This window comes from Canis lupus, chromosome 14 (assembly GCF_003254725.2).
Source record: "Canis lupus dingo isolate Sandy chromosome 14, ASM325472v2, whole genome shotgun sequence".
Lineage (NCBI taxonomy): Eukaryota > Metazoa > Chordata > Mammalia > Carnivora > Canidae > Canis > Canis lupus.
Window position 1 is genome coordinate 35,587,902 of NC_064256.1, and position 26,299 is coordinate 35,614,200.

The 26,299-nt window shown below is 37.8% G+C and overlaps 1 protein-coding gene across 1 annotated transcript in view; it reads left to right on the forward strand.

Moving 5' to 3' along the window:
* The window catches only part of DNAH11 (dynein axonemal heavy chain 11), a 318,343-nt gene that overhangs the window by 253,224 nt on the left and 38,820 nt on the right, over positions 1 to 26,299 (forward strand). The window contains 3 exon segments of the mRNA XM_049093700.1: positions 12,959 to 13,163; positions 22,237 to 22,401; positions 24,050 to 24,190. Of these exon segments, the coding sequence (XP_048949657.1) occupies positions 12,959 to 13,163; positions 22,237 to 22,401; positions 24,050 to 24,190 (511 nt within the window).

Consider the following 26,299-nt stretch of genomic DNA (forward strand, 5'->3'; position numbering starts at 1 on the left):
GATTGGGAGCATAAATCAGATACTAAGCCAGAGATCCTGAAGTAACATGTATTTTGGATGTGGGATGTGTGAACAAGAAAATCAGTCATACATCTTTTGATGTTTTAAGTTGACTCCTGAGAACAGGAGAGAGTTTTTTGTCATTTAAGTTGTATTATTTAATGCTGATACATATAAAAGTTATAAAGCATAATAAATTAGATATATATCTTCCATTCAAACGATGAACTGAAAATTTACCAACACTCTTTAAGCCACTCTTATTCTCCCAATAAGGTCCCATTGGACCTCCTCTCCCAAAGGTAGTATTCTAAACTTTGTTATCATTTCAAAACTTTAAAGTACTTTATTTTTTTTTGATTTGGGGCTTTACAAAAATGTCATCATAGTGTATCTAAAGGGACTTGAATTTTCCACCGTTAACATGTCTAAGACTTACCTGTATTCTTGCTTTTAGTTCTGTTTTATTTTCATTGTTCTAATAATATCCAGTGGCATAACTGTTCCTGTTTATTCAGTATTCTTATTGAGGAACATTTCAGTTGTGTTTGTGTTTTCTACCATTACAAGCCATGCTACTATGAATATTAGTACTCTGAAGATTTGTATATACATTTACAGGTGCACACAGCAAGAGGTTCTTCAGAGTTTATATTCTGGAGTTAGGTTGTAGAGTGTGTGCACAGTCAGCTTTAAAACATAATGCCAAATTGGTTTCCAGAGTATTAGTACAAACTTGCATGCTCACCACTAGTGTGAGCTGAGGTAGGGACTTGTGCACTTCTGCTGTTTGTTTTTTTTTTTAATACAAGTTATGTATGCAGTATGATTAACTGCCTCTTCCTAAGAAGAAGTATTCTACCTCTTATTTTTTTTCCAGCTCTTATTTTTGAATGGAAAAAGTTGAAGACATTCCACATTTTGATACTAGTCTTGCCTATAAGAGCTTTAAAAGTACTTTGGAATAATGTTTGATATTTTAGTGAAAGCATTATTTCCACCTGCCAAATGTCTGTTTCACCAAAGCAAATGCTTCCTTGTGAGTTCATGTAACTCTAAAGAAAAGAAATTGTTTTTAAAAATCCATATACATGCAAGATTAAAATAGATTGGTTGAGTAAGAATTATTTTTCTTCTAATGCAGTAAATAAAAAAGGAGAAAATGATGGAAAAGAAAACTAATGGATAAAGGCCAACAGAGCTTTAATAATAGAGATACCATTTGGATTATTAGAACAGGAACAGAAAAATTTTTATTTTAACTTGCTCACATCCCAAACCGACCTATGTTGTTGTAAATTTTCTGATGGACATCTTATTCTCATGTCCAAAAATAAACATTGATTATTTTTCTATTCCCTTCTGTCTTTACAATTCTATGTTATTATGTCCATACAATTAGTTTTGTGATTGCAGACATTTCCCTTTGTATTGTAAAGACAAGAGAGCATTGAAAACAAGGAAAAGATGGGGACTCAAGGCCAGAGCACTCACCCAGCTCTTCCTCACTGCAATCCTCTTCCTCCCACACAGGTGGGATAACATTTGCATCCTCCTGAAAGCCACATCCCTCCTGAAGTTTTCCACCATTAATGGTGTTTTTGTTTATTTTACTTCTGTTTGTTTTAGGGGCCTTTTTTTTTTTAACCAATATTAGTTTATTCTTCCTAATAACAAATGTCTGAGAAGACGCTTGTGATAGATATAGCATAGTCCAAAAGTTGAAGTTCATTAATAATTGGAATGTTGTGGAGTATGAAGTAATGAATACTAATTACTCCTTTCATGTCTGACAGGTCCCTATGGACCAATACATCAGCCCAGACTTTAATTTGGTTCTAGTAATGGTTTCATCAATAGCACATTAAATCTGTGTTTGAGAAGATATACAGTTGAACCTGACCCACATAGTAGATACCACTGTCATAAAATGGCCACAGGCTGACAACAGCTGGGTAATTACAAATAATTAAATCCACCAAACTCCAGACAATCCTAATTTTAAGTAAAATACATCTGATCATATCAATCGACAGAAAACATATCTGGGAAGATTTATCAACATGTACTTTTTCCAAAGCAAATTTACTGGCTTACATAATAGAGAAGTTGCTGATCTGTGAAGCATCTTCATAAAATTATATTTCTATAATCTTTCAAATCCCCCCAAGTATTATTGAAGTAATTTTTGAACTTTAATCTTAGCTGGAGTAACCTTTCTGTAAGATATATTTCTAATTGTTTCTGAGCATACAAACATTTTTTAAAACATTTTATACTTTTCCTACATTTATTTTCATGTAATTGTTCTTTTAATAATAGTTCTTAAGTAGCATGTCATATAAAGGAACTTAAAACTAACAGAAATATTAGTTATACAATTATAAATTTATTTTACAGAAATAAGATAATGAAAGATATTTTACAGGGCAGCCCAGTGGCTCAGTGGTTGAGCGTCTGCTTTCAGCTCAGGGTGGATTCCTGGAGACCCAGGATCGAGTCTTATGTCAGGCTCCCTGTATGGAGCCTGCTTCTCCCTCTGCCTGTGTCTCTGCCTCTCTCTCTCTGTGTCTCTCATGAATTAATAAAATCTTAAAAAAAAAAGAAAGATACCTAAAAGTGCTACTAAGATTATTAATAAAGGGGATTGTTTACAATTAACACGTTTTCAGTTTATTTGGTATTATTATGTTGTTACCTTTGCAGTTGATGCTACATGATTGTATTACAACTGATGTTAGATCTATTTAAATGAAGCCTTGGGTGGGACTTAAGATAGAGAATCAGGGATCCCTGGGTGGCGCAGCGGTTTGGCGCCTGCCTTTGGCCCAGGGCGCGATCCTGGAGACCTGGGATCGAATCCCACATCGGGCTCCCGGTGCATGGAGCCTGCTTCTCCCTCTGCCTGTCTCTCTTTCTCTCCCTCTCTCTGTGACTATCATAAATAAATTAAAAAAAAAAAAAAGATAGAGAATCACGTTAAATTAAATCCCACACTGTGATAAAATGTGCTCTCAAGCTGGAAGTATATGGTTTTTAAATAAACTCAGGTCATTCATAGTTCTTTCTTTATAACCCTTGTATATAGAAATCGCTTTATTTTCAAGTTAATTCGTGCCCTCATATAGTAGAATTCAGCATTCTAGTCTCTCTTAATTTGTAAATTCAAAATAAGGTTTAACCACAGAAAAGACCTTACTATTCATAAATTCAGTCCAGATTTTTTTTTTTTTAAAGAATAGCATTCAGAGTGTGCGAATAGTCCACACACACACTCATAGTCCTCTTGGGTGGTACTTCATGTGAAGGCAAATTCCAAACAGGCCACAGATAAAGAATCTTTTTTACAAATCTTTTCTTTAAAAAAAAAAAAAAAAAAAGCAAATTTCCTTTAAAAAAAATGCAAACAGAACCAGGATTTCTTTTTCATGCTGCATTATAATATTTAAATATGGGAATATATTGAAATATGAAATATATATTGAAAGACATATGTAAAAAAAAGAATTAGTGTAATTTTAAAAAAGACGTGTGCTATCATATTTATCATAATATATGTAATGTGTATATATATTCTATATTTCAGAAGAGAAATAATCTCTGGTTTTCTTTTGTTAGCTTCCTTTTTTCTTTCAAAGGTACCTGGAGTCCCTGCAACACGAGTCTTTTTTTTTTTTTTTTTTTTTTTTTTTTTGTAGAATCTAATTTAAGTTTGCTTTTCTCCGAGAAGGACGTGTTGGTTATATTAACTATATGAAGCAGCAAGACAATTAACTCATTTCTATTCAGGACTTCTTTCCTCCTTCTCCTGGGCTGTCTTGCCAGCTGCGCAGCTTTCAGCCCAGACCTTTCTGGGGGAGCAGGGTTTGACCAACTGGGCGGCCCCTCCTGCTGGGGTTGCTAGGTAACACTGCCCGCTGTGCCACCAGGTCCTGCCACTGTGCTCCCAGGCCCCAGCAGTCACAGCTCCCAGGCCTCCTCCAGAAGTGCTTCATTTTAAGCAGCAGGACATGCAGTAAGGCTTTTAGATGTCCTCTGAAAAGTTTTTTTTTTTCCTTTTCTTTTCCTGAGTGTGGTTCCCCCCCCCCCCCAACTAGTGCGATGATATTATTTCCTTATCTCAAACCACCTGCAGGGAGCACCTGGGTGGCTCAGGGGTTGGGCATCTGCCTTGGGCTCAGGTCCTGATCCCACTGGGATGAGTCCCGCATCACGCTCCCCATAGGGAGCCTGCTTCTCTCTCTGCCTATGTCTCTGCCTCTCTGTGTCTCTCATGAATAGATAAATTAAAAACAAAACAGCCCCCGCAATCTCTTCACCTTGACCAACAGGCCCTGCTCAGAGAGCTGGAGACTTCTCCAGTTCAGGGAACTTATGAGCTGTCTGAATTTCCCTTTTTTTTTTTTTTTTAAGATTTTATTTATTTATTCATGAGAGACACAGAAAGAGAGAGAGGCAGAGACACAGGCAGAGGGAGGAGCAGGCTCCATGCAGGGAGCTCGATGTGGGACTTGATCCAGGGTCTCCAGGATCACACCCTGAGCTGCAGGCGACGCTAAACCACTGCACCACCGGGGCTGCCCTGAATTGCCCTTCTTAGAGCATGGACCTTCGATATGCTAATCTGGTATCACAGGAAATGTCTCTCCAAAGGGCATTGTGAGAAAGGTTTTGCAGATCTTTTTGAAAACAGTCATCCTTGCAGCAGGTCCTTGTTCTAAATTGAATATGCTGCCTTTCCAAGTTTTGTTTTAGATGGCAATAAAAAATAATGATGGTGTTTGTTCATGTACTCAGAATATCTAATCAGTAGAGAAAGTCATTTAGGTTTTTATGATCCAGGACTGATGGCATTTGCAGCAGCAGCTACACTAAATCTTGAGAAGAGTTCCAATGAAAGTAAAAGATATTTCCACAGTTGCCAGATACCTGTGTGACATATAAAATATCCAGATTATAATCTCCAATTTGAGATTCTCATCTTGATTATGTTGAGCTAATGCTCCTTCAACTCACAGAGATTCTGGTTTTCAAGGAAATTGCATAGCTGGGAGAAATGTTTCCCCATGTTTGTCACAGAAGTGCTGTGAATATTAGACATGAATTCATTTTTACGTATTTTTATATCAGTCCTCTACAGGAGTAATAACCTTCTGTGACTTTAAGAAATTAGGAATCTTTATCCTAAAACACCTTTTGGCTGGATTTTGAATAAACTCTGAAAGAATTTTAAATTCCCAATGTACCTGATTTTCTTTTTTTGTAAATGTGACATATGGAAAACTGAATTAATGGTTAAAATGCAGATGATGGCCTTTTATATAATAATTTATTCAGCTAACTAGTAAGCATTTTGGCATATTTGAAAGAGTATTCTTTTTCCTTAAAGCCAGAAGATAGAAAATTTTTCTGTACATTGAATGATTTAAAATTTTTATGAGTTAATTCATTCTGTGAAAATATCTATCAGAAATTCAACTCTTTGGTTAGTCCTGGGCATCTCGACAATCAGTGCTATTCTCCTTCATAAACAAGGACAGAATCTCTAAGCAGAGATCAGCAGGGCATGGTCTCTGAGCTGTATCTTTATATTTTTTTTCCCTAGTGGCCATAGATTGTTACTGCGTCAATCATATCCTCTCAGTACCCTCTTGTGAATGATGGAGGCTGGGGTTACAAGCTGTCACCATCAAACAGAGCAAATTAACCTGCGGTGTGATGCAGTGAAATGGACTTTATACCAGGAGTCTAGAGACCCAGGTTCTAGTCCCAGCTCTGCCACTAAGCTCTGTGACCTTGGACACGTCATAAACATTTTGGGTCCATAAAGGAAACTAGAATAATCTCCAGGGGCCCTTCTTGCTCTAAAACAATAAGTCAGCTAGGTAAAACAATGTTTTTGATTCATCCTATCCAGTAAAACCATAGTGTTCGTACTGGGGAAAATAATTTTATTTCTGATCTGAGGTCATATAATCCGTTTCTAACCTCCATACTAGGCATTGAGAAAAAGGGGCAGGTGGTGATCACTCCTTTGGAGAGATGAAAAAAACCCTCTGGGAGCAACTCCATCCCAGCTTCAGAGATTTCTGCCCCACTTGATTCTCACTGAGATATGGTGTCAGGGGCAAATCCCATGCATGGAGGGAACAGGGCCCAAAAATGTGTTAAGAACTGCTGCTTTAAGATAATAGCCACACTTGCAAGTTTTAATTGTTCTTCACACGTGTTAGTGCTTTTCATTGAAGTTCAAGTTCAGGAGCTCGTAGTTGCCTGCTGTATTCTAGAAGTCATAACCTCTGGACTCATGTCTTTGACAGAAACAACCAAGTGATTGTTTGCTTTTCCCACCCCTCTGGTTAACTCCGTTGTTTTTTGGATCCTTCAAATCATGAGAGAGCACTAGCGGTCTGTTTAATTTTCCCAGATAGGAGATTAACCAAAAATTAACCTAGCAGCAATGATAAAACCCACTGAGTCATTATGCAGTTCTTGCCTTTCATAGATCATAAACACCCCAATTGAGGATAATTTACTATCCCTGGGAAATTCGAACCTATGAAATAATGTTTCCAAGCAAAATATAAAAGCCAATTTTAGAGGCAGACATCCTTCTCTTTTCCTCTGATTAACTAACTGTCTCTTCACCAAGAAAATCAGACCTGTCCCTCAAGCAGGTTGATTTCTGACTTCCAGACCAGGGTTTGTGAACACTTCAGGGTATACATAGGTGTACAGGAGAAATTTGAGCCACAGCGTCATCTCTGAGCCACATTATGGAGCATTGCTTTGACCTAGGTATTTGTTAAGTATTTAACCAGTTGGAAGCATTTGTCACTTATACCCAGAAGCAAAGTCGTTCAAACCTCATGCTTCATTTTGGCCAGTCTTAGACTTGTTTTTCTTGAGAGCCTAGGCTGGGAAGCAATGTTATGTGTAGTAGCTGATTGGAAAAATTATAGCTTGGTGGTACTGGGAAATCGAGCGTAATGAGCCTCTATTTCCCTGCAAGAAGATTATGCTCACACCACTAACCATGTGATCTTCTAGAGTGGTGATAGGTGAACAACCTGTCTTGATACAACCCGTGAACTAAGAATGGTTTTTAAAGGGTTGTTAACAGAGAATATTTGGGAAAGATGTACGTGGCCCACAAAAGGTGAAGTATTGATTCTCTGGCCCTTTATAGAAATAGTTCTCCAACCCCTGCTCTGGAGAGATTTCTCCCTGAGGCCTGAATCCTAGGACTTCTGAAAGGAAGTTAGTCACCTTGTGGGGCTTGTTTTGATTCTCACATTACATGCACATACTCTCACAGACCTCGAAATGAAACTTCTTACCTCAGTTCCTAAGCCGGCCACGCTGAGCGGTCCCAGTGGACAACAATCAGGAAAACCGTGGAGTTGGTTTGTCCAGTGTTCTTCATTTAAACACACATTTTTAAATTGTAAAGATAGTTCCATTTTCTTTTCATCTGGCGATAGACGTTTGTGATTAAAACAGGAAGTTTATGAGGTAAATGTTTAAGTAAAAATTCATAAGCAAATTAGGAAAAATGGAATCTGAAGTCATGAACAGTTGTGACAGGCCTGGCATTTCTGAGATGCTGCTCTAAGGAGGAAAGAATTCAGATCAAGATGGAGCAGCCATCAGAAGATCATAAGACGTACCGGAGGTTTATTTAAAGTTTGTATTTGATTACTGTGGTGTTATAAATGAGGATCATCTTTGGTGTGGCTTATGTGTGAGAACCTGAGGTATAGTAATTACTCTTGAAGGTTCCTTTAAAAGCTAGTCAGTGAGTAGTGCAAGCAAAAAAAGAGCTTTCTCAAAGCTACCTTTAGGATCAATTTTGGAAACCCTTGGAAAGAGATGCGCAAGTAGTGGGAGAAATTTTGATGACGGCCCAAACGAAACTATGGTTGAATATGTCTTAGTCAAAAAGAAGTGAGTTAACCAAGAAAGATATTCTTATATAAGAGCAACCTGTGACGTGCCTCATTGTGCTCAAAAGGCAAGCATGAACCTCTGAGAAGCTGTAGTTAGCATAATTACTTCCCTTGCAGATTGATAAAAGCCCAAATGTTACCAATTGACCTCTTGATATTGTTGTCCTTTTTCTCTTTCTTGGGAACACTGTTGTTGTTCATCACATGCCATGCAATTTAACTGTTTAAAGTGCACAAGTAAGTGGGTTTTAGTATATTCAAGCAATATGCAGCCATCACCACAGTCAGTTTTATTTTTTTTTTAAGATTTTTATTTATTAGAGTAAGTTCACTTGAGCAGGAAGGAGGAATAGTGGAAGAGGGAGAGAATCCTCAAGCAGACCCCCACTGAACATGGAGCTCATATCAGGACTCGATCCTGGGAGCCTGAGATCATGACCTGAGCTAAAACCAAGAGACACTTAACAGATTAAGCCACGCAGGGTCCCCTACCACAGTCAGTTTTATATTGAAACTCTTAGGCACTCACTAATGTACTTTGTTTCTACAGATTTGCCCATTCTGGACATTTCCTATTAGTAGAATCATAAAATATGTGGACGTGTGTGACTATTCCTTTGCTTGTCACTATGTTGTGAGGGTCCATCCATGTAGCATTATCAGGACTTGCTCCCTTTTTGTTACTGAACAACAGTTCATCGTTTGGATGTACCACAGTTTATTCATGAGCTTACACACATTTGGGTTGTTTCCACTTTTTGGCTATTATGAATAATGCTGCTATGTACCTTTGTATACAGAGCTTATATGGACCTGTGTTTTCATTCTTTGGGGTATATAGCTAGGAGTAGACTATATGGATTAAATGGTAACTATATGCATAAGGTTGTGAGAAACTGCCAAACTACTTTCAGCAGCATATGAGGGTTCCAACTTCTCTACTTGCCAACACTGCTGCAACCTATTGGGGTTTTTTGTTTGTTTTATTCTAGCCATCCAGTGGGTGTAAAGTGGCACCTCACTGGGACTTTTATTTGCATTTCCTTGATGACTAATCGTGTTGAACATCTTTTCAGATGCTTCTTGGCCATTTGTATATCTTCCCTGGAGAAATGTCTATTTGCATTCTTTGCCTATCTTTTAATGGGGCAGATCTTTGATCTTGATGTGGCTGTCACACTGTAGGCACTTAGAGTGTATTCATTTATGGAACGGACTAAACAGAAAGAATGGCTGCATCAGTATGGAAGATTTTATAGTCATGGTTCCTATTATGAGAGAGTTAAGTAATGTTTGTGAGAGCAGAGTGCATGTGTGCCTGTTGGTTATATGCCCACTGCCTACAAGACTTTCCGACAGCCTGGCATAGTGTAGGTGTTCACTAATTGCTTTTTGAGTAAATAAATGTTTGGGTGTAACATGTTTTACTATAAAAACCAAGAACTGAAGAAATTATCAATAAGGTACATGATGATTTTGATGAGCATGATATCAGCTGGAAAATATTTGCAAACATGTGAACAGATGGTGTCATTTCCATGACCTATGAACCAAGGCCTCTGGGCCCCTGTTCTCATTGGATGCACCAACAGCTGCTCTCTAGTTCGTTTATAACATTTGCCCCGTAATTCATTCATCTCTTTTTTTTCTCACTCTTTCTGATAACGATGTGAATACTCTATTTTTAATTCTTTATTTTTTCAAAGATTTTATTTATTTGACAAACAAGAGTGAGAGCATGAGTGGAGGGATGGCAAAGGGAGAGGGAGCAGCAGACTCCCTGCTGAGCAGTGAGTCCAACTATGGGCTTGATCCCAGGACTCCTGGGATCATGACCTGAGCCAAAGGCAGACACTTGTTAGACTGAGCCACCCAGGCACCCCTGTTTTTTATTTTTTTTAGAGGGAATCATGGTATACAAATACATACTGGTTTAGAAGAAAGTTGCTACCTAAATTGGTCTTCGCTCTTCTAGAAAGTAACATTAAAGAGTAGGAAGTCTTGACATAGTAAAAACAACCCAAAACTAGATAACATGAATGGATTGATCATTCAACTTAATAAAGAATTTCTCCAATGGTGGCTTGTTTGGCAGATCTTTTTTCAAGCTTAGACCCTTAATCAAAAACTGTGAAATTTTTGTTACAAATATGAGATCATTACAATGCAAACAAAATTTGAGAGTTGGATGAAGAGGTCATGAATCTTATCAGTCTTTTGGGATTCTTAGCTGTAGTGACTAAGAGGGATTTTGTGATGAAAGCTTTAGTGATTTAAGAAAACGATGACTTTTTGAAAAATCATTACACACCACAGTGATTTTACAAAATTGTGCCTAGTCAGATAAAATGGCTAGGGGTTCAGAAGGCTTTTCCTCACTATGTGGCACAATAGATTAACCTCAGAGCAAGGTAAAATTGTGAAACATCCACCAGCAGCAACCTAAAATATTGCCACATCACAAATTTGGGGCATCTCTCCTCAAGTTTAAAAAAAGTTGTTGCAAGTATTGTGACATTTTAAGAAAAAGGATGTTGCCTGAATGTTGAACTTGATGTTCAGTGTCTGTCTTTTTAATTCATTTAATTTTCCAAAATTGATAAATTTAGTAAAGTAACATATCCCCTATAGGTCAGTGAAATTAAGTAGTATTTTAAAAAATACTGTATTTACATGAAAAAAATATGGCCTTTGGATAACATTGTCATCATTAGGATACCTCTATAATTAAAATACTTTAGGTGTACCTGGGTGGCTCAGTCGGTTTAGCATCTGCCTTAGGCTCGGGTCATGATCCCAGGATCCTGAGATCGAGCCCACATAGGGCTCCCTGCTCAGCAGAGAATCTGCTTCTTCCTCTCCCTTTGCCCCTCCCCCTGCTCCTTCTCTCTCTCTCTCTGTCAAATCTTTTTTTTTTTTAATTTTTATTTATTTATGATAGTCACAGAGAGAGAGAGAGAGGCAGAGACACAGGCAGAGGGAGAAGCAGGCTCCATGCACTGGGAGCCCGACGTGGGATTCAATCCCGGGTCTTCAGGATCGCGCCCTGGGCCAAAGGCAAGCGCCAAACCGCTGCGCCACCCAGGGATCCCTCTCTGTCAAATCTTAAAAAAAAAATCCTTTATGCACTGACAATGGAAGAATGAAGAATCTTTGTATTTAGTATAAAATAGAAGACAGAGAAGATACTCTGTGTTTCAGGCTCAGTCCTAGGCTTTTTACATGTATTTTTACTCCTATGCAATTCAGACATCTTTGATGGAAGGGTTTGAGAAATATCAGTATTTGTGATTTGTCTGTGTGTGAGCTTAAAAACCCCTCTTGGGGGTTCCTGGGTGGCTCAGCAGTTGAGTGCCTGCCTTCGACCCAGGGCATGATCCTGGAGTCCTGGGATCGAGTCCCACATTGGGCTCCCTCCATGGAGCCTGCTTCTCCTTCTGTCTCTGCCCCCCTCTCTTTCTTTCTCTCTCTGTTTCTCATGAATGAATAAATAAATAAAATACTTTTTTTAATTTTAAAAATTAAAAAATTAAAATTAAAAAAATAATAAAAACCCCTCTCCTGGATCCTCCTAGCAGGTTCCTGGCAGAAAAAAAGACCACAAAGTAGGCTGGGAATTTTTAAAATAGAATTAATACAGTGACCCTTCACAGAAAGAATTTTCAAAGGGAAGGGTAGTGGAACCCAGTAGAAGAATCCAGGCAACCAGTGATGTACAACAGCAGGAAGCTATTACCACCTCTAGGCCTGAAAGTGTTATTTGGTCCTGTGATCGGAGCTGTGGGAAGGGAACCATCCCAAACCTGGAATACGATCGGAGCAGGACACAACCTCCACCAGACCATGGCACTGAGGCCCAGGAGATCTGCTTTGAACTCCCTCTCCTGTCCTGCCATGTCTTGCTAATGCTTCCATTGGCCAAAGCCCTTCCACAATCCAGAGGGCAACAGAGCCTGGGTGAAGAAGTCCTTACAAGTTAGACCCATATATCTGGAGTAGAAAAAAGTAAGCCCCTCTGCTCAGGGAGAGGTTGCATTCATTCAGAGCTTTGCTTGCAATTACAGAAACCACCTCCATCTAGCTTAAACCAAACAAAGCCTGTGTCACAAGGCTGCAAGGCGTCATGGCAACTGGGTTAAAAATGCAGCCAGAAAAAAAAAAAAAAATGCAGCCAGGTGTCGAGGAAGATGGGACCCAGAAGCCCATAAAATCTAGAACGTGCCCCCTTTGCATGCTCTTGACCCCAAATATTGATTGAATCTTCCTTGGGAAACCAGGAATGTCTTTCTCTGCTGTGCCGGTTTACCAGGAGGAAAGGGTGTCATCAACATGAACTATGGGTTCCATTTGCAGCTCTCCCTTCTCTTTGTTCCAATCCTAAATCCCAGGACAGCTCACTCTAATTGGAGTATTTTGAAGTGCCCACTTCTGGTCCCCGTGGCTGAGGGAACAGGGATATATAGGACAGAACCATGGCTACTGAGATCCCACCCTCATGCATTCCTCACGGGAAGCTTCTTAAACTTTGCTTTTGAGCCAGGGCCAAAAATACTGAAATGGAGAGTAATTTAAAGTATATGCATATTTTTAATATATATATATGAATTTTGAATATATTTATATACAGTTAATTCACAGATATATCCAAACACATACTCATTTTATCCTTTAAGAATAGCAATGTTTAATGTAAGGTTAACCACAGAAAGTGTAATAGAAGCTAATGTTTGTTGTTGTACAACCTTCATGTGATGTATTGCATATTCTTGTTATGAATATGTCATGAGTTGAGTAGTATTATCATCATTTTGCATGTAAACAATCATGTAGAGGTTTAGGGGATAATTCCAGTTTCTTCTATACTTTAGGGAGACAATATTTGAATAATCTTGAATCACCTGGTCTTACAGCCTAGGTAACATTATCAGAATAGAAGAAATGGAATGCCACCTAATTACCAGTTATGGTTTGTGGAAATCTCCTGAATGTTTGTATCATGCCCTTTTTAGGTACATCAGGATTGGAGACAAAGAATGTGAATTTAACAGGAACTTTCGCCTTATCCTTCACACAAAACTGGCAAATCCGCACTATAAGCCTGAATTGCAGGCTCAGACAACCCTCCTCAATTTTACAGTCACAGAAGATGGTCTAGAAGCCCAGCTCCTGGCAGAGGTGGTCAGTATTGAAAGGCCAGATCTGGAGAAACTTAAGGTAAAAAATTAAGAAACCTTGCATCAACACTTATTCAGTATCTGCCTTGCACAAGTTATAGTGCTTAGACTCAGGAGTGTAAGATAGGATTCCTGCCCACTAGGGATGTCTAATCTAATTGAGAAAAATGAGGATGTACATGAACAATGAACAATTCAAGGGTACTTGTGTTAAAACAGGTAGTTAGCATTGGGCCTCCAGTTGGAGATGGGCTAGCTCTAGATCTGCTTTCATGCAGGTGATGAGGACAAGCGAAGAGATGCGAGTCATGGAAAACAGAAGTAGAGAAGCAGGAATGTGTCCTGTCAGCCAGGGCAAAGACCCAAAAGGAGCAGTAATGGAATAATGCTGGAAAAATTCAGGGGATCATAGCTGGTGATGACTAGTATTTAAAGGAAAATGTATGGTTTTATGTACAGAGATTAAGAAAAAAACACTAAAAATAATTAAAATGAGGGTTGATTACCATTAAAACAAAACAAAAAAAAACGCACACACAAAAAAAGCCCCAAAACAACAGAGGAGGCCTGAAAATGTAGAAAGAAGTCAATGGCAGGGGTGAGTGGTTGCCGCAGAGATGGTATGGCCTGCAAAACCAGAAATATTTACCATGTTGCTTTTTATGGAAAGCGTTTGCCGCTCCTGTTATAAATCAGTGGTTCTCAAATGGTGGTTCCTAGAACATTAGCATCAGCTGGGATTCGCATTTAAATGCGAAATCTCGGGCCACAGACCACATCCTGCTAAATGTGACATTCTGGAGGTAGGCCCAGCAATCTGTTTTACAGGCCCTGCGAGGGGTTCTCACACATGTTCAGAGTCCATTTGAGATGGCTTTCAGGTGGATTTACTTCTGCACCAGTCAACAGGCCGGGCAGAGACAGCCCTGGGACCAAGGCTAAGTGCGAGTGGGCACAGGGCTCTCAGGTCTGCTCGCAGGCGTGCTCACGTGTAGTGCCATCGCAACCTGCCAGTGACAAGTGATCCAAGTGGCCAGGGTTAGAGGACCACAGGCATGCTGCTTTGTACATCATTGACAAGCTGGACAGAGAACATGTCCGTATTCGAAACACCATATGACCATATAAGAAAACAGTTTTGTAATATATTTACACCTGGGGTTTTTTTTTCCCTAACGCCTTGATCGTTTGGTTAATTTCTTTCTTTGCTTTTACTTTTCATAGTGAAGTTTTTCAAATATATGAACGTAAAGAAAATAGTTCTAAGTTTCCCTGTGATCATCATTTAGCTTCAATTATTAGCAACATTCTCCCCCTATTTTTTTCTTTATCAGAAGCAAGCTTTTGGGCAGCCCGGGTGGCTCAGCGGTTTAGTGCCGCCTTAAGCCCAGGACATGGAGACCCAGGATCGAGTCCCATGTCAGGTTCCCTGCATGGAGCCTGCATCTCCCTCTGCCTGTCTCTCTCTCTCTCTCTCTCTCTCCTTCTCTCCCTCTCTCTCTCATATATAAATAAATAAAACCTTTTTTTTAAAAAAAAAACAAGCTTTTAAAATAAATGTTAACTTATTCTGGGATAACTTTAATTTATTTACACAAAAGTTGCAAGATATTACAGAGTTCCTCTATATCACTAACCCAATTTCAGTTTCTACTAATACTATTCTTCCTTTTTGTGATATAAAAGTAGAATTTATGTAAGATACTGTTCTGCTTTATTAAAACACATCCACTCATTGTTGTTCATTAATACATGGTAATATTTCTACCTTTTTTTTATAAGTTTTTGATATAATCCACATACCTTTTTTAATTGTATAATTCAGTGTTTTTTAGGTCACTCACAGAGTATCAATTTTACAACATTTTCAGCATCTCAAAAAGAACATCCGTGCTTATTAGCTGTTACTCCCCAGCATCCCCTCCCACCTACCTCCTAGCAGTCATTAATCTACTTTCTCTCCCTATAGATTTGCCTGTCCTGGACATTTTATATAAATGGAATCATAAAATATCTTGCCTTTGTACCTGGCTTCTCTCATTTAGCATAATGTTTTTAAGGTACATCCATATTGTAGCATGTATCAGTTTTTCATTTTCTTATGACTGAATAATACTTTGTGGATATTATATACCATATTTATGCCCTCATCAGTTGATGGACATCTAGGTTATTTCCACTTTTTGGCCATGATGTTCAATGTTTCTGTGAATGTTCAGTGTAAGTTGTTATATGGACGTATATTTTTCATTTCTCTTTGGTACGTACCTAGATGCAGAATTCCTGGGTCATTTGGTAACTCTCTGTTTAATATTTGAAGAACTGCCAGACTGCTTTCAAGTGACTGCTCCATTTTACATTTCTACCAATTATGTAGAAAGGACCCAATTTTTTCACGTCTTCACCAACATTTGTCTCTTTTTTTGATAATAGCCATCATAGTAGGTATGAAGCAGTATCTCACTGTGGTTTTGATTTTCTTTTCCCCATAGGCTAATGAGGTTAAGCATCTTTTCATATATTTATTGTCCTTTTATATGTCATCTTTGGAGAAACATCTGTTTAAACCCTTTGCCCATTTTAAAAAATGGGCTATTTTTATTGTTGTGTTGCAGGAGCTCTTTATATATTTTGAGTATTATACTCTTATTGGACATATATCGTATACTTATATATTTTCTCCTATTCTGTGGCTTGTCTTCACTTTGTCAATGGTATCTTCAGAAGCACAAAAGTGTTTAATTTTTATGAAATCCAATTTATGTGTTTTTGCTTTTTTGTTTGTGCTTTTGATGGCATATCTAAGAAACCATTGCTTCACACAAGTTCATGAAGATTTACCCTTATGTTTTCTTCTAGGAGTTTTATAGTTTTAGTTCTTACATTTAGGTTCATGATCCATTTTTGAGTTAATTATTGTATATAATGTGAGGTAGGGATCCAGCTTCATTCTTTTGCATGTGAATACCCAGTTGTCCAGCACCATTTGTTGAAAAGACTATCCTTTCTCCATTGCCTTTACTACTTGTCAAAGATCAATAGCATATTTCTGTGGATCTATTGTCTATTTTGTGAATATGATACCTTCCTTATTAGTGGCAGCTTTATAGCAAGTCTTTAAGTTGAGTATTGTCAACCTTTCACCTTCTTCTTCTGTACACCTACTATTGACTCTTCTGGATCTTAAGCTTTTCCATATACACTCTAGGATCAAGTTTTCAATATTTGCAAAAATAATGTGCTGGAATTTTGATTGATTGTAGAATCACAGAAAGGAAGACATGACACCTTAACAATATTGACTTTTCCTATCATGAATATGAATTCTGTCTACTTTTAAGATCTTTGATTTCTTTCATCAGAATATGGAGAACTCTTCATATGTATCTTCAGTATAACTTTTTAGATTTATACCTAAGCACTTCAGTTTATTGGTAGTAATGTAAAGGGTGTGTATTGTAAATTTCAAATTCCAGTTGTGCAGCGCTGGTATATAGAAAAGCAATTGACTTTTGTATATTAACCTTGTATCTTGCTGCTTTGTTATAATCTCTTATTAGTTAGGTGTCTTTTTGTTAATTCCTCGGGAATTTCTACAAAGACGACCATGCCATGTGTGAACAAAGACTGTTTATTTCTGCCTTCCCATTCTGTATACTTTTTATTTATTTTTCATGTCTTAAAGCACTTAAAGTCTTAAGGACTTTCAGTACAATGTTGAATAGAAGTGGTGAAAGGAAATATTTGTGTCATGTTTCCAGTAGGTGGGAGGTGGGGGAGTGGGAAGCATGTAATTTCTCACCATTAAGTGGGATATTAGAGGTTTCATTTTTAGAAATTCTCTATCAACTTGAAGTTCTCCTGTATTTTAGTTTGCTGAGCATTTTTATCATAAATGAATGTTGGACTATGTCAAATGTTTCTTTTTCATCTATTGGTATATCATATGCTTTTTCATCAACTTTCTGATAAGATGAATTAATTATATTACTTTTCGTTGTTGAATCAGACTTGCACACATGCGCGTTTGATTTGATTTGCTTTTATTTTGTTGAGCATTTTTACATCTATGCTCATGAAAGATATGGTATATAGTCTTGGGTTTGTTTATTTTTTTAAATAATTTACCTGGTTTTGATATTAGGCTAATGCTGGCATCATAAAATTGGTTAGGAAGTAATCCCTTTCCTTCTATTTTCTGGAAGAAATTATAGAGAATTGATAGCATTTCTTCTTTAAATCTGTAAATCATCAGCAAAATTATCTGAGCCAGGTGCTTTCTTTTTGGAAGATTATTGTCAATTCAATTTTTAAATTAGACATAGACCTATTATATTATATTGTTATATTTGTATGAGTTTTTGGTAGATGTGTCTTTCAAGGAATTGGCCTATTGCATCTGAATTTTTAAATTTATGGGCATACAGTTGTTCATCATAGTGTTTTACTGTCCTTTAATGCCCATAGAATCAGTAGTGATAGCCCTTCTTTAATTACTAACATTGTAATTTGTGCTTTCTCTCTTTTTTTCCTGATTGGCCTGTCTACAGGGTTATAAATTTTATTGATTTTTGTAAAGAATCAAATTTGGTTGATGATTTTTTTTCCCATTGGTTTCTTGTTTTAAATTTTATTGATTTCTGCTCTAATTTGTATTGTTTATTTTCATTTCCTTTGTTTATTTTGCTCTTCTTTCACTAGTTTCTTAGGGTAAAAGCTTAGATAATTAATTTTAGATCTTAATCCTTTTCTAATATATGTGTTCAGCACTATAAGTTTTCCTCCAAGCACTGTTTTTGCTATATTTCACACATTTTATTAACTTGTATTTTCATATTTATTTACTTATTTAGAAGTGTGAAAAAAAACAGAAGTGTTTTTTTCCAGCTCTCTTTCCATTAGTGATTCTTTATTTAATTTTTCCATCCCTTTATGTTGGAGCAAGATAGATTTCCTACAGACAACAGACAGTTGGGTTTTAATCCACTATGTCAGGCTCTGTCTTTTAATTGATGTATTTAGAAAATTCAAAGAGATTATTGTTGATGCATTTGGATTAAAATCTACCGTTTTAGTCATTTTTTTAAATTTACTGCAATCTTCCTTACCCTTTTTTTTTCCTTTTCTTTCTGCCTTCTCTGATTTTAGTTGAGCATTTTATATGATTCCATTACATGTCCTGTCTCAGCATAGAAGTTATACTTTTTTAAAACATATAGTGGTTTCTTTAGCATATTATATTGCCTCCTGAGAAATGTGGGTTATCTTTTATTTTGTGTTTTTTTTAAGATTTTATTTAAAAAAAAATATTTTATTTATTTATTCATGAGAGACACAGAGAGAGAGAGAGAGAGAGAGGCAGAGAGGCAGAGGGAGAAGCAGGCTCCAGGCAGGGAGCCTGATGTGGGACTCGATCCTGGGTCTCCAGGATCACCACCTGAGCAGAAGGCAGATGCTCAACTGCTGAGCCACCCAGGCGTCCCATGGATTATCTTTTAAAAGAGTTTTCTTATTTCTTCCCTCTAGTCTCTTATAACATTATTGTCATTCATTTATCCTAAGTTATAATCACTTACTACATTGTTGTCTCTATTATTTGGAGCAGTTCTCTTGAGAGTAAGAAAATAAAATTTCCTTCATTTATTCTTTCTCTAACATTCTTCCTTTCTTGATGGAGATCTGAGTTTCTGACATACATTTTTTTTCTCTGTGACATAAAATCTTTAACATTTCCTATAAGACGTGTCTCCTAGTGACAGAATCCTTCAGTTTTTATGTGTCTGAAAAAGTATTTTTCCTCATTTCTGAGAAGTGATTTGGCAAGATATAGAATTCTAGGTTGATGGTTTGTTTCTTCAGTATTTTATTTATTTTATTTTTTGGTTTTTAAATTTATTCTTGAGAGAGAGAGAAAGAGAGAGAGAGAGAGGCAGAGACACAAGCAGAGGGAGAAGTAGGCTCCATGCAGGGAACCCGATGCAGGACCCAATCCCGGGACTTGAGGATCAGGCCCTGGGCTGAAGGCGGCACTAAACCACTGAGCCACCCGGGCTGCCCTTTTTTTTTTTTTTTTTTTCCAGATTTTAAAATTTATTTTGTTTCTTCAGTATTTTAAATATTTACTCTTTCTGGCATCATTTCTCAAAAGTTCTATGTAATTTTTTACCTCTTTTTTTTATAAGTGATGTGAGGTTTTCCTATACCTTCTTTTAAGAGTTTTTCTTTGTATTTAATTTTCTGTAGTTTGAATAAGATAGGTCTAGGTGTAGTTTTTTTGTTACTCTGCCCAGCAGCTCACAAGGGCTGCCTAGCTGCAGCCAGCTCACAAATGACAGTTTCCGCTACCTGTTTCCTACAGCCTTGGCTCCAAATCCACCTAAGGCTCACACTGACTTTCCCTATGACTTAGAATGGCTTTGTGCTCACTTTAATTGTAGTTTGTGCCATTCTGTGAAGTAATATTCAAACAAAGAAGAAAGTGACATTGCAGAGCCTCAGGAGAAGCTGAGGACTCTGTCTCAAGGGCCCCCTCACACACATCATGCACTTACAGAGAATGCCAGCCGAGGCAGTGCAGACAAGGAAGCCACAGGTCAGAGGCACCAACTGTGGGCCCCAGCTGCCACGTTTATTACCACTGCTCTAACTCTGACATCGTGGACTATGATCCTGTAAAACTGCAAACAATATAGTTCGCAAAAAAAATTATTTCTGGGCGTTCCACCTCTCTGCTGCTCCTTCCCCAGCACTTCATTCAATGAGTGTGCCAAGTGAGGCCTCTCGGTCCCCAGAGCCACCGAGAGACAGGGCCCCAGGGACAGGCTCTGGGCGCAGGGACAGGCTCTGGGCGCAGTGTCTCTGAAGGCGGGTGTGCCAGGTTGGGGCAGAGCTCTGCCAAGGATCGTGTGGACGGGATGATGGCCATGGACATGGAGAAAAGCCAGGAGGAGAGGGGGGAAGAAGGTGAAGAGCCCAGGGAAGAGGAGGGCACAGGACCTGGAGTGACCAGGGAGCTACAGCAGGTGGAGATGCCTAGTGGGGACAGAGCCGCAGAGGCTGCACCTGGAGACGGTGGGGGAAGTGCCCCCCCCTTGTCAGCCTAGAGGGAAGCCAGTCAGGAAGCACAGATCCGGGTCAGGAAACTGATTGATCTGCTGGCATTCAGCTCTGTGGCTGAGATGAAGGCACTGGGTTTAAACAGGCTCAAGGGTGAACTGATGGCCCTGGGACTGAAATGTGGGGGCACTCTGCAGGAGCGGGCAGCGAGACTCTTCTCTGTCATGGGACTGGCAAGGGAACAGATTGACCCCGCTCTATTCGCCAAGCCTTTGAAGGGGAAGAAGAAATGAGTTTCATTGGAGCTTAATATGCTGTGAGCTTCTGGATCTGTGGTTTGGTGATTGTCATTAATTTGGGAAAATTCTTAGCCATCATTACCTCCAATATTTCTTCTTTTTCTCCTTCAGGTATTCCCATGATGTGTATGTTAAGCTTTTTGTGATTTTCCTACATTTATTAGACAGTCTTTTCTTTTTTTTCCTCATTCCTTTTCTATTTCCTTTCCACTTTGAAAAGTTTCTGTTTGACTTATCTTCGAGTTGGCTGGTAATTCCCTATGGCCAGCCTACTGATGAGCCCCTGAAAGGCAGCCTTCATTTATGTCATAATATTTTTTTCTAGCATTTCCTTTCTTAGAGTTTCTGTCATCTCTCTACTTAAATTGTCCATATAGTCTGGCATATTTCCCACTTTCTCCATTAGAGCCTCCTACCACATTAAGCATAGTTATTTTAATTCCCAGTCTGATCATTTCAAAATCTCTGCCTTTCCTGAATCTTGTTCTAAGGTTTGCTTTATCTCTTCAGACTGTGTTTTTCATCTTGCAGTGTGCCTTGTACTTTTTTGTCAGAAGCCAGATATGATGTATTTTGTAACTTGAAGTGAGGTAAATAGAGCTTTGGCATTAGGTTCATGTGGCTGGGTGTTAGGCTGTGTGTCGTGTTTGCCAGAGCTGTTAGTGTCATAGGCTTCACTTTTCTCTCAGATCCCTGTTTTTGTCTCCTGTGTCCTTGGACTTCCCTAGATGCTCCTTCTTAAATAAAGTCGGTATCTTGCAGCTCTCTGTTGTAATCCAGTATTATCATACTGGAGTCTGTTGGTATGGTATGATGGTAAGGCATTGTGGGTGGGAAGTATTCTATAATCCTATGTTTAAATCTCAGGATTTTCCAATAGGCTTGAGTCACTGGAGTTTGAACTTCAGAAGAGTTTATCATTTATTTTTATCTCCCTTATGCGAGAAAGGACATCTAGGGAAGGCTGAGTTGTCCAGTCATCCTCCCCACTAAGGTCAGGTGAGGCTCTGATAATATAATTTCCCTTGATGGTGAATGTTTGTTATGAGAACAGAAAGTTTTTGCATATTTTAAATGGTTACTTCCCTCTGGATGTATTTCAAAATGGTTGCTTTATCCCCTTCCATTGCCCAAAGCAGGAGTGGATTTTTTTTCCCTTGATCTTTACTGTGAGAATCTGTAAGTCTCCTAGAGGTAAATCCACCTAAGCCTCAAGGGTTTCCTAATGCAGATCCCACAGAGACTTTTAACCCTCAAGCTCTGCCTTCAGCAATTAGCCAATGACTATGTGAAAGTTTGCCAGCAGCTGTGATTGTCTGTATTCCCTCACCTCTCTCGTTTGGGGGGTAGCAGTTGGCCCTGTGACTTCAGTTCTTTGATGGATATTAGAAGAATTGAAGATTAGCTTTTTTCCTGTTGTGAGGATGGAAAGGATGACTTCCAACTCTTGAAATTTGAAGCAGGAATCAGAAGTTTCTTCCAATAGAATAGATTGTTCCTGTAGGTTTCTGATGTTAAATGATTGACAGATATTCATTCTCTGGACCCTGCAGAGTAGTTCTTAACATATTTTATGACTTGTTTTAAAATAACCTTTTAAGGATGATGATGAGTATGTTGTTGTTTTTTTTTTATGAGTATGTTTTTAATTTTAAGTGTGTTTTACTCTATATAATTCCATGGAATCAGTGATTAAAGAAACTGCTTACAAGCGTGAATTGAACCAGCATTTCTCACACTTTTCCTGGTTTGTATTAGTTGGTTTTGACAAAGCACCAAAATGACTTTAAGATCGAGCTGAAGTATCTAGAGGACGACCTCCTTCTGCGCCTTTCTGCGGCAGAGGGGAGCTTTCTAGATGACACAGAGCTGGTGGAGAGACTAGAGAGGACAAAAGCAACCGCGGCAGAGATAGAGCTCAAGGTAAGAAGGTGCAAAGGACACCCGGTGGGTCACAGTTCTCCCTTTGAATCAAGTGTTTGGCATAAAAATGTGATCAAACTTGACAGTTTCTCTAAGAGCACTGACTTGTGGATTTCAGGTCATTTATAAACTGCCCTTCAAAATGTGTGGGGCTCCACATGAAGACAGAGGTGGTTGAACTCTTCTCAGAGGTGGTTGTCTTTCTTCAGCGGAGATCCAGTCATTCACATGAAACGCTGTCAGCCTTTTTTTTTTTTTTTTTTCTGAATGACCAAATTGGAAGAAAATTGGAGCCCGCTGGCTTATATGGTCTAAAATCTAAAAAGGTTTAGCAGTCCAGCTCTGGCAGACTGACACCCTGCAGTCCCACCACAGGCTTCCTAGGCTGTTGTGCCTTTTAGAGAAATATGTTTAGAGCTGATGTTTTGTTTATGGGCATTCAGTAGTAGGAGACTGAACAAGGGATGGTCTCCTGCTGTACTCAGATGCATTATTCACTCTGGGAAACAATGACATTTCCTGAATGCCAGTAAAAATTTGTATTGAGGAGACTTCCTGCTGAATGTCCAGCATATGTCCCAATATGCCTTTCACATCGTGTACGCTTTGGACTCGCACCAAGTGGCCACGAACCTTAAAATTCCATTGTTTCAAAGTGAGAGGAACCTTATTTCCTTTCTGGAATGTCCTCATTACTAGTAATCTATTAATTACCCAGTTGAGGCTGTGTCACCACATATTCTATATGTTTGTCTCAATTTAAGTGAAGAAATGGAATCCCAAATTAACCTTTTAAGTAAGTGAATTCTGGTAGCTCCTAAGATGGTAAAGATTGGAGCAATTAAGTAAATTAGGTCTTAGCTTTGAAGTTAGCTTCTAATTGTCTTTTAAAATGCCTCTTCCTGTCTCCTTAGTATATTGCTATGTAGGGAATCCCCCCTCTGCTCTACATTTTATTTCCTTTTATATGCAAGTTTGAAGAATCAAGTCTGTAAAAAAAATATATATATATTTGAGCCTTGAATAAAAATGAGTATGTTGGTTGATGGGTTGTTGGTGGTGTTTTGTTGTTTTAATTATCTCTCTGAATGTACCCAGAGGCTACTACATAAAGATAAACTAAATGGAAATATATGAGCATATGGATCATCTGGTGCAAAGTCAGACAGTCATGAGAGTCTTCATATAATGCCTTTTTAGTAAGCGTGGGTATTGGATATATTATTGACCTTGGCCGTTTTTGCATACCTTGTTGACTAATAAAGTTATCGGCATTGAATTGACCCAGCAGACTTTTAAAAGCTATCCCTGGGAGGTGATAGAGCTGGGTTATTAAACCTGAAAAAGAGAGGAGGCAGGGAAGGTGACATTACTCAGAACAAATTCTGTAAAACCAAAACCAATCTAGTTTGTTTAACCTGTAACTGCAGAGCAGCTAGAGTAATGTCCATTCTCACTGAAAACTCAGTTTAGAAGTATTTTAAGATATGACTTTAATAATTTTAGAAAAAATGAAGCATATAGATGCCATACATGTTGTCTATTTTAATACAAATAATTTTTCATTTCAGATATGTTCCTTCTATCAGTTAGGTAAGTATAAAGAATATGAAAAATAAGGTACTTAACCTGTTTGATCTTACCATAGGTGATTGAGGCTAAAGAAAATGAAAGAAAAATCAATGAGGCCCGAGAATGTTACAGACCAGTGGCAGCAAGAGCATCTCTTCTTTATTTTGTTATTAATGACCTCAAAAAAATTAACCCCATCTATCAATTCTCTTTGAAGGTAATGCTGAATAGGCTAAGAAAAATTTTAAATTTCATGAGTTCAACTCATTTCTGGAAGTTTAAAATTCACTGGAAAAGCATAAGTATATCCAGTAAGAAGTCCTGAGGATCTAGTGAGAAAGAAAAAAATTCTCATTTTCTCAGAAACTTTTATTTACAATTTCCATTAAGGCTTTGAGATCATTAAATTATGTGGCATCATAATATATTTGTTTCTGTTCTTAAACAGAGTCTTGAGTTTATAAGGGAATTCTCCTTGAGGCTCCTATACTTTGTGAAAATGTAGGTGTCTTATAAAAAGATTTCTCATATTATTTTGGTAGAGCAGGAGAACGAATGAGAACAACTATTCATTAAGTCACTGTTACATCCAAGACATTTTCATACTGTGGTTCATTCTTATGCCTGCAATATCTCAACAAAGTATATTATTTTATCCCTATTAAAAAAAAAAAGCTAACATTTTCAGATTTTAAATAAGTTGTCCAAGAATTCACATCATCATGGTAAGAGGCAGGATTTGATCTCATGGCTATGATCCCAAAGGCCATTCTCTTTACTCTATACCCTTGTGCCCCTGGGCAGTATCCATTCTGTCACTCATTTTTTAAACGAATAACTGTTGAGACTAATCATCATGCCAGATGTTGTGCTGAGTGTACAATTTTGAGGAAAAAAATAAACATGAATGGAGATACATAGGAGTGTGTCTATTTGTGTATATATAAAAGTAATAAATACAATGAGAAAATAATATAGATGAGAGAGGCTCTTTCACTCTTAGCTCAGGGAAGGCCTCTCAGAGGAAGTGACATTATAATTGATTCCTATAGAGTTGAGCTTCCTATGGAGTATTTACAGTAAACACAGATGTGAGGGACATGAAAGAGTTTGGAATTTCAGGTGCTGAATGAATCTTTGTGCCTGGAGGTATAATTAATGAGCGAGAGAGAAGATGACAAGGCAGGAATCTAGAGATGTGGGAAAATGTAGGTCTTTGGAGACCTCACTGGCCAGGTGGGAGATTTTAGATTATAGTTTGTCTATGAAAAGAAACCATTGAAAGATTTGAAGCAGTTGACTGATATGATGACACAAGACTCAAAAGTGAATAGACTTGATCTGTGATTTGAAGCTAGAATAATCAGCCCTTGGAAATGGATTAGACATGGACAATAATGAAAAGAGTCAGGAATAGCTAGCAGGTTTCTAGTAGGATGGAGCTAGTGTGCAGAAATTCTGAGAAGAATAGAATAGCTGGATTTTGGAACAACTACAGTGTGTAAAGTGTAATAAAATTAAATTAATAATACCAACCCATCATTACTCAAAACCAAAACCAGACTAAGACATTACAAGAGAAGAAAACCACAGAGCAGACCCCTTCCTGGACACTGTTGCCAAACTACTCAAGAAAAGATTGGTAAATTGAATCCCACCATATATAAAAAGAACAATATGTTATGTCCAAGTGAAATTTATGCCAGCAATGCAAGTTGGTTAAATATTAAACACACACACACACACACACACACACAAGTCTTCATAAAATAGAACAAAAGAGAAAAACCATATGATCACTTCATTGGATGCAGACAAAGAATCTGATAAATTTCAATGCCCAGTTAAAAAAGAAAAAAAAGACTGAGAAAATTAAGAATAGATGGTTACTTCTTAAAGTGAAGAAGGGCATCTACAAAAATCTACATCTAATAATATACTTAATGTTGAAAAATTGAGTGCTTTCTCCTAAGATCAGGAACAATGTCTTCTCTCAATACTTCTATTCAGAACTACCCTGCAGGTTATTGCCAGTGCAATAATACAATAAAAGGGACAGACATTTAGAAAGAAAAGAAAAGGTGTCTTTTTTTTTTTTTTAAACAAATGACTTAATCTTGTATATAGAAAATCTTAAGAAATCTACCCAAAAAAGCTACTAGGACCAAGAAGTGAGTTTTTGGCAAGATTGCAGGATATAAAGTCAATATAAAAAAATTTTGTTTTTATATATCAGGTACAAATGATTGGAAATAACTCAGTACTGTTACAATAGCTTCCAAAATCATGAAACTTTTAGGGATAATTTTAACAAAACAAGATCCAT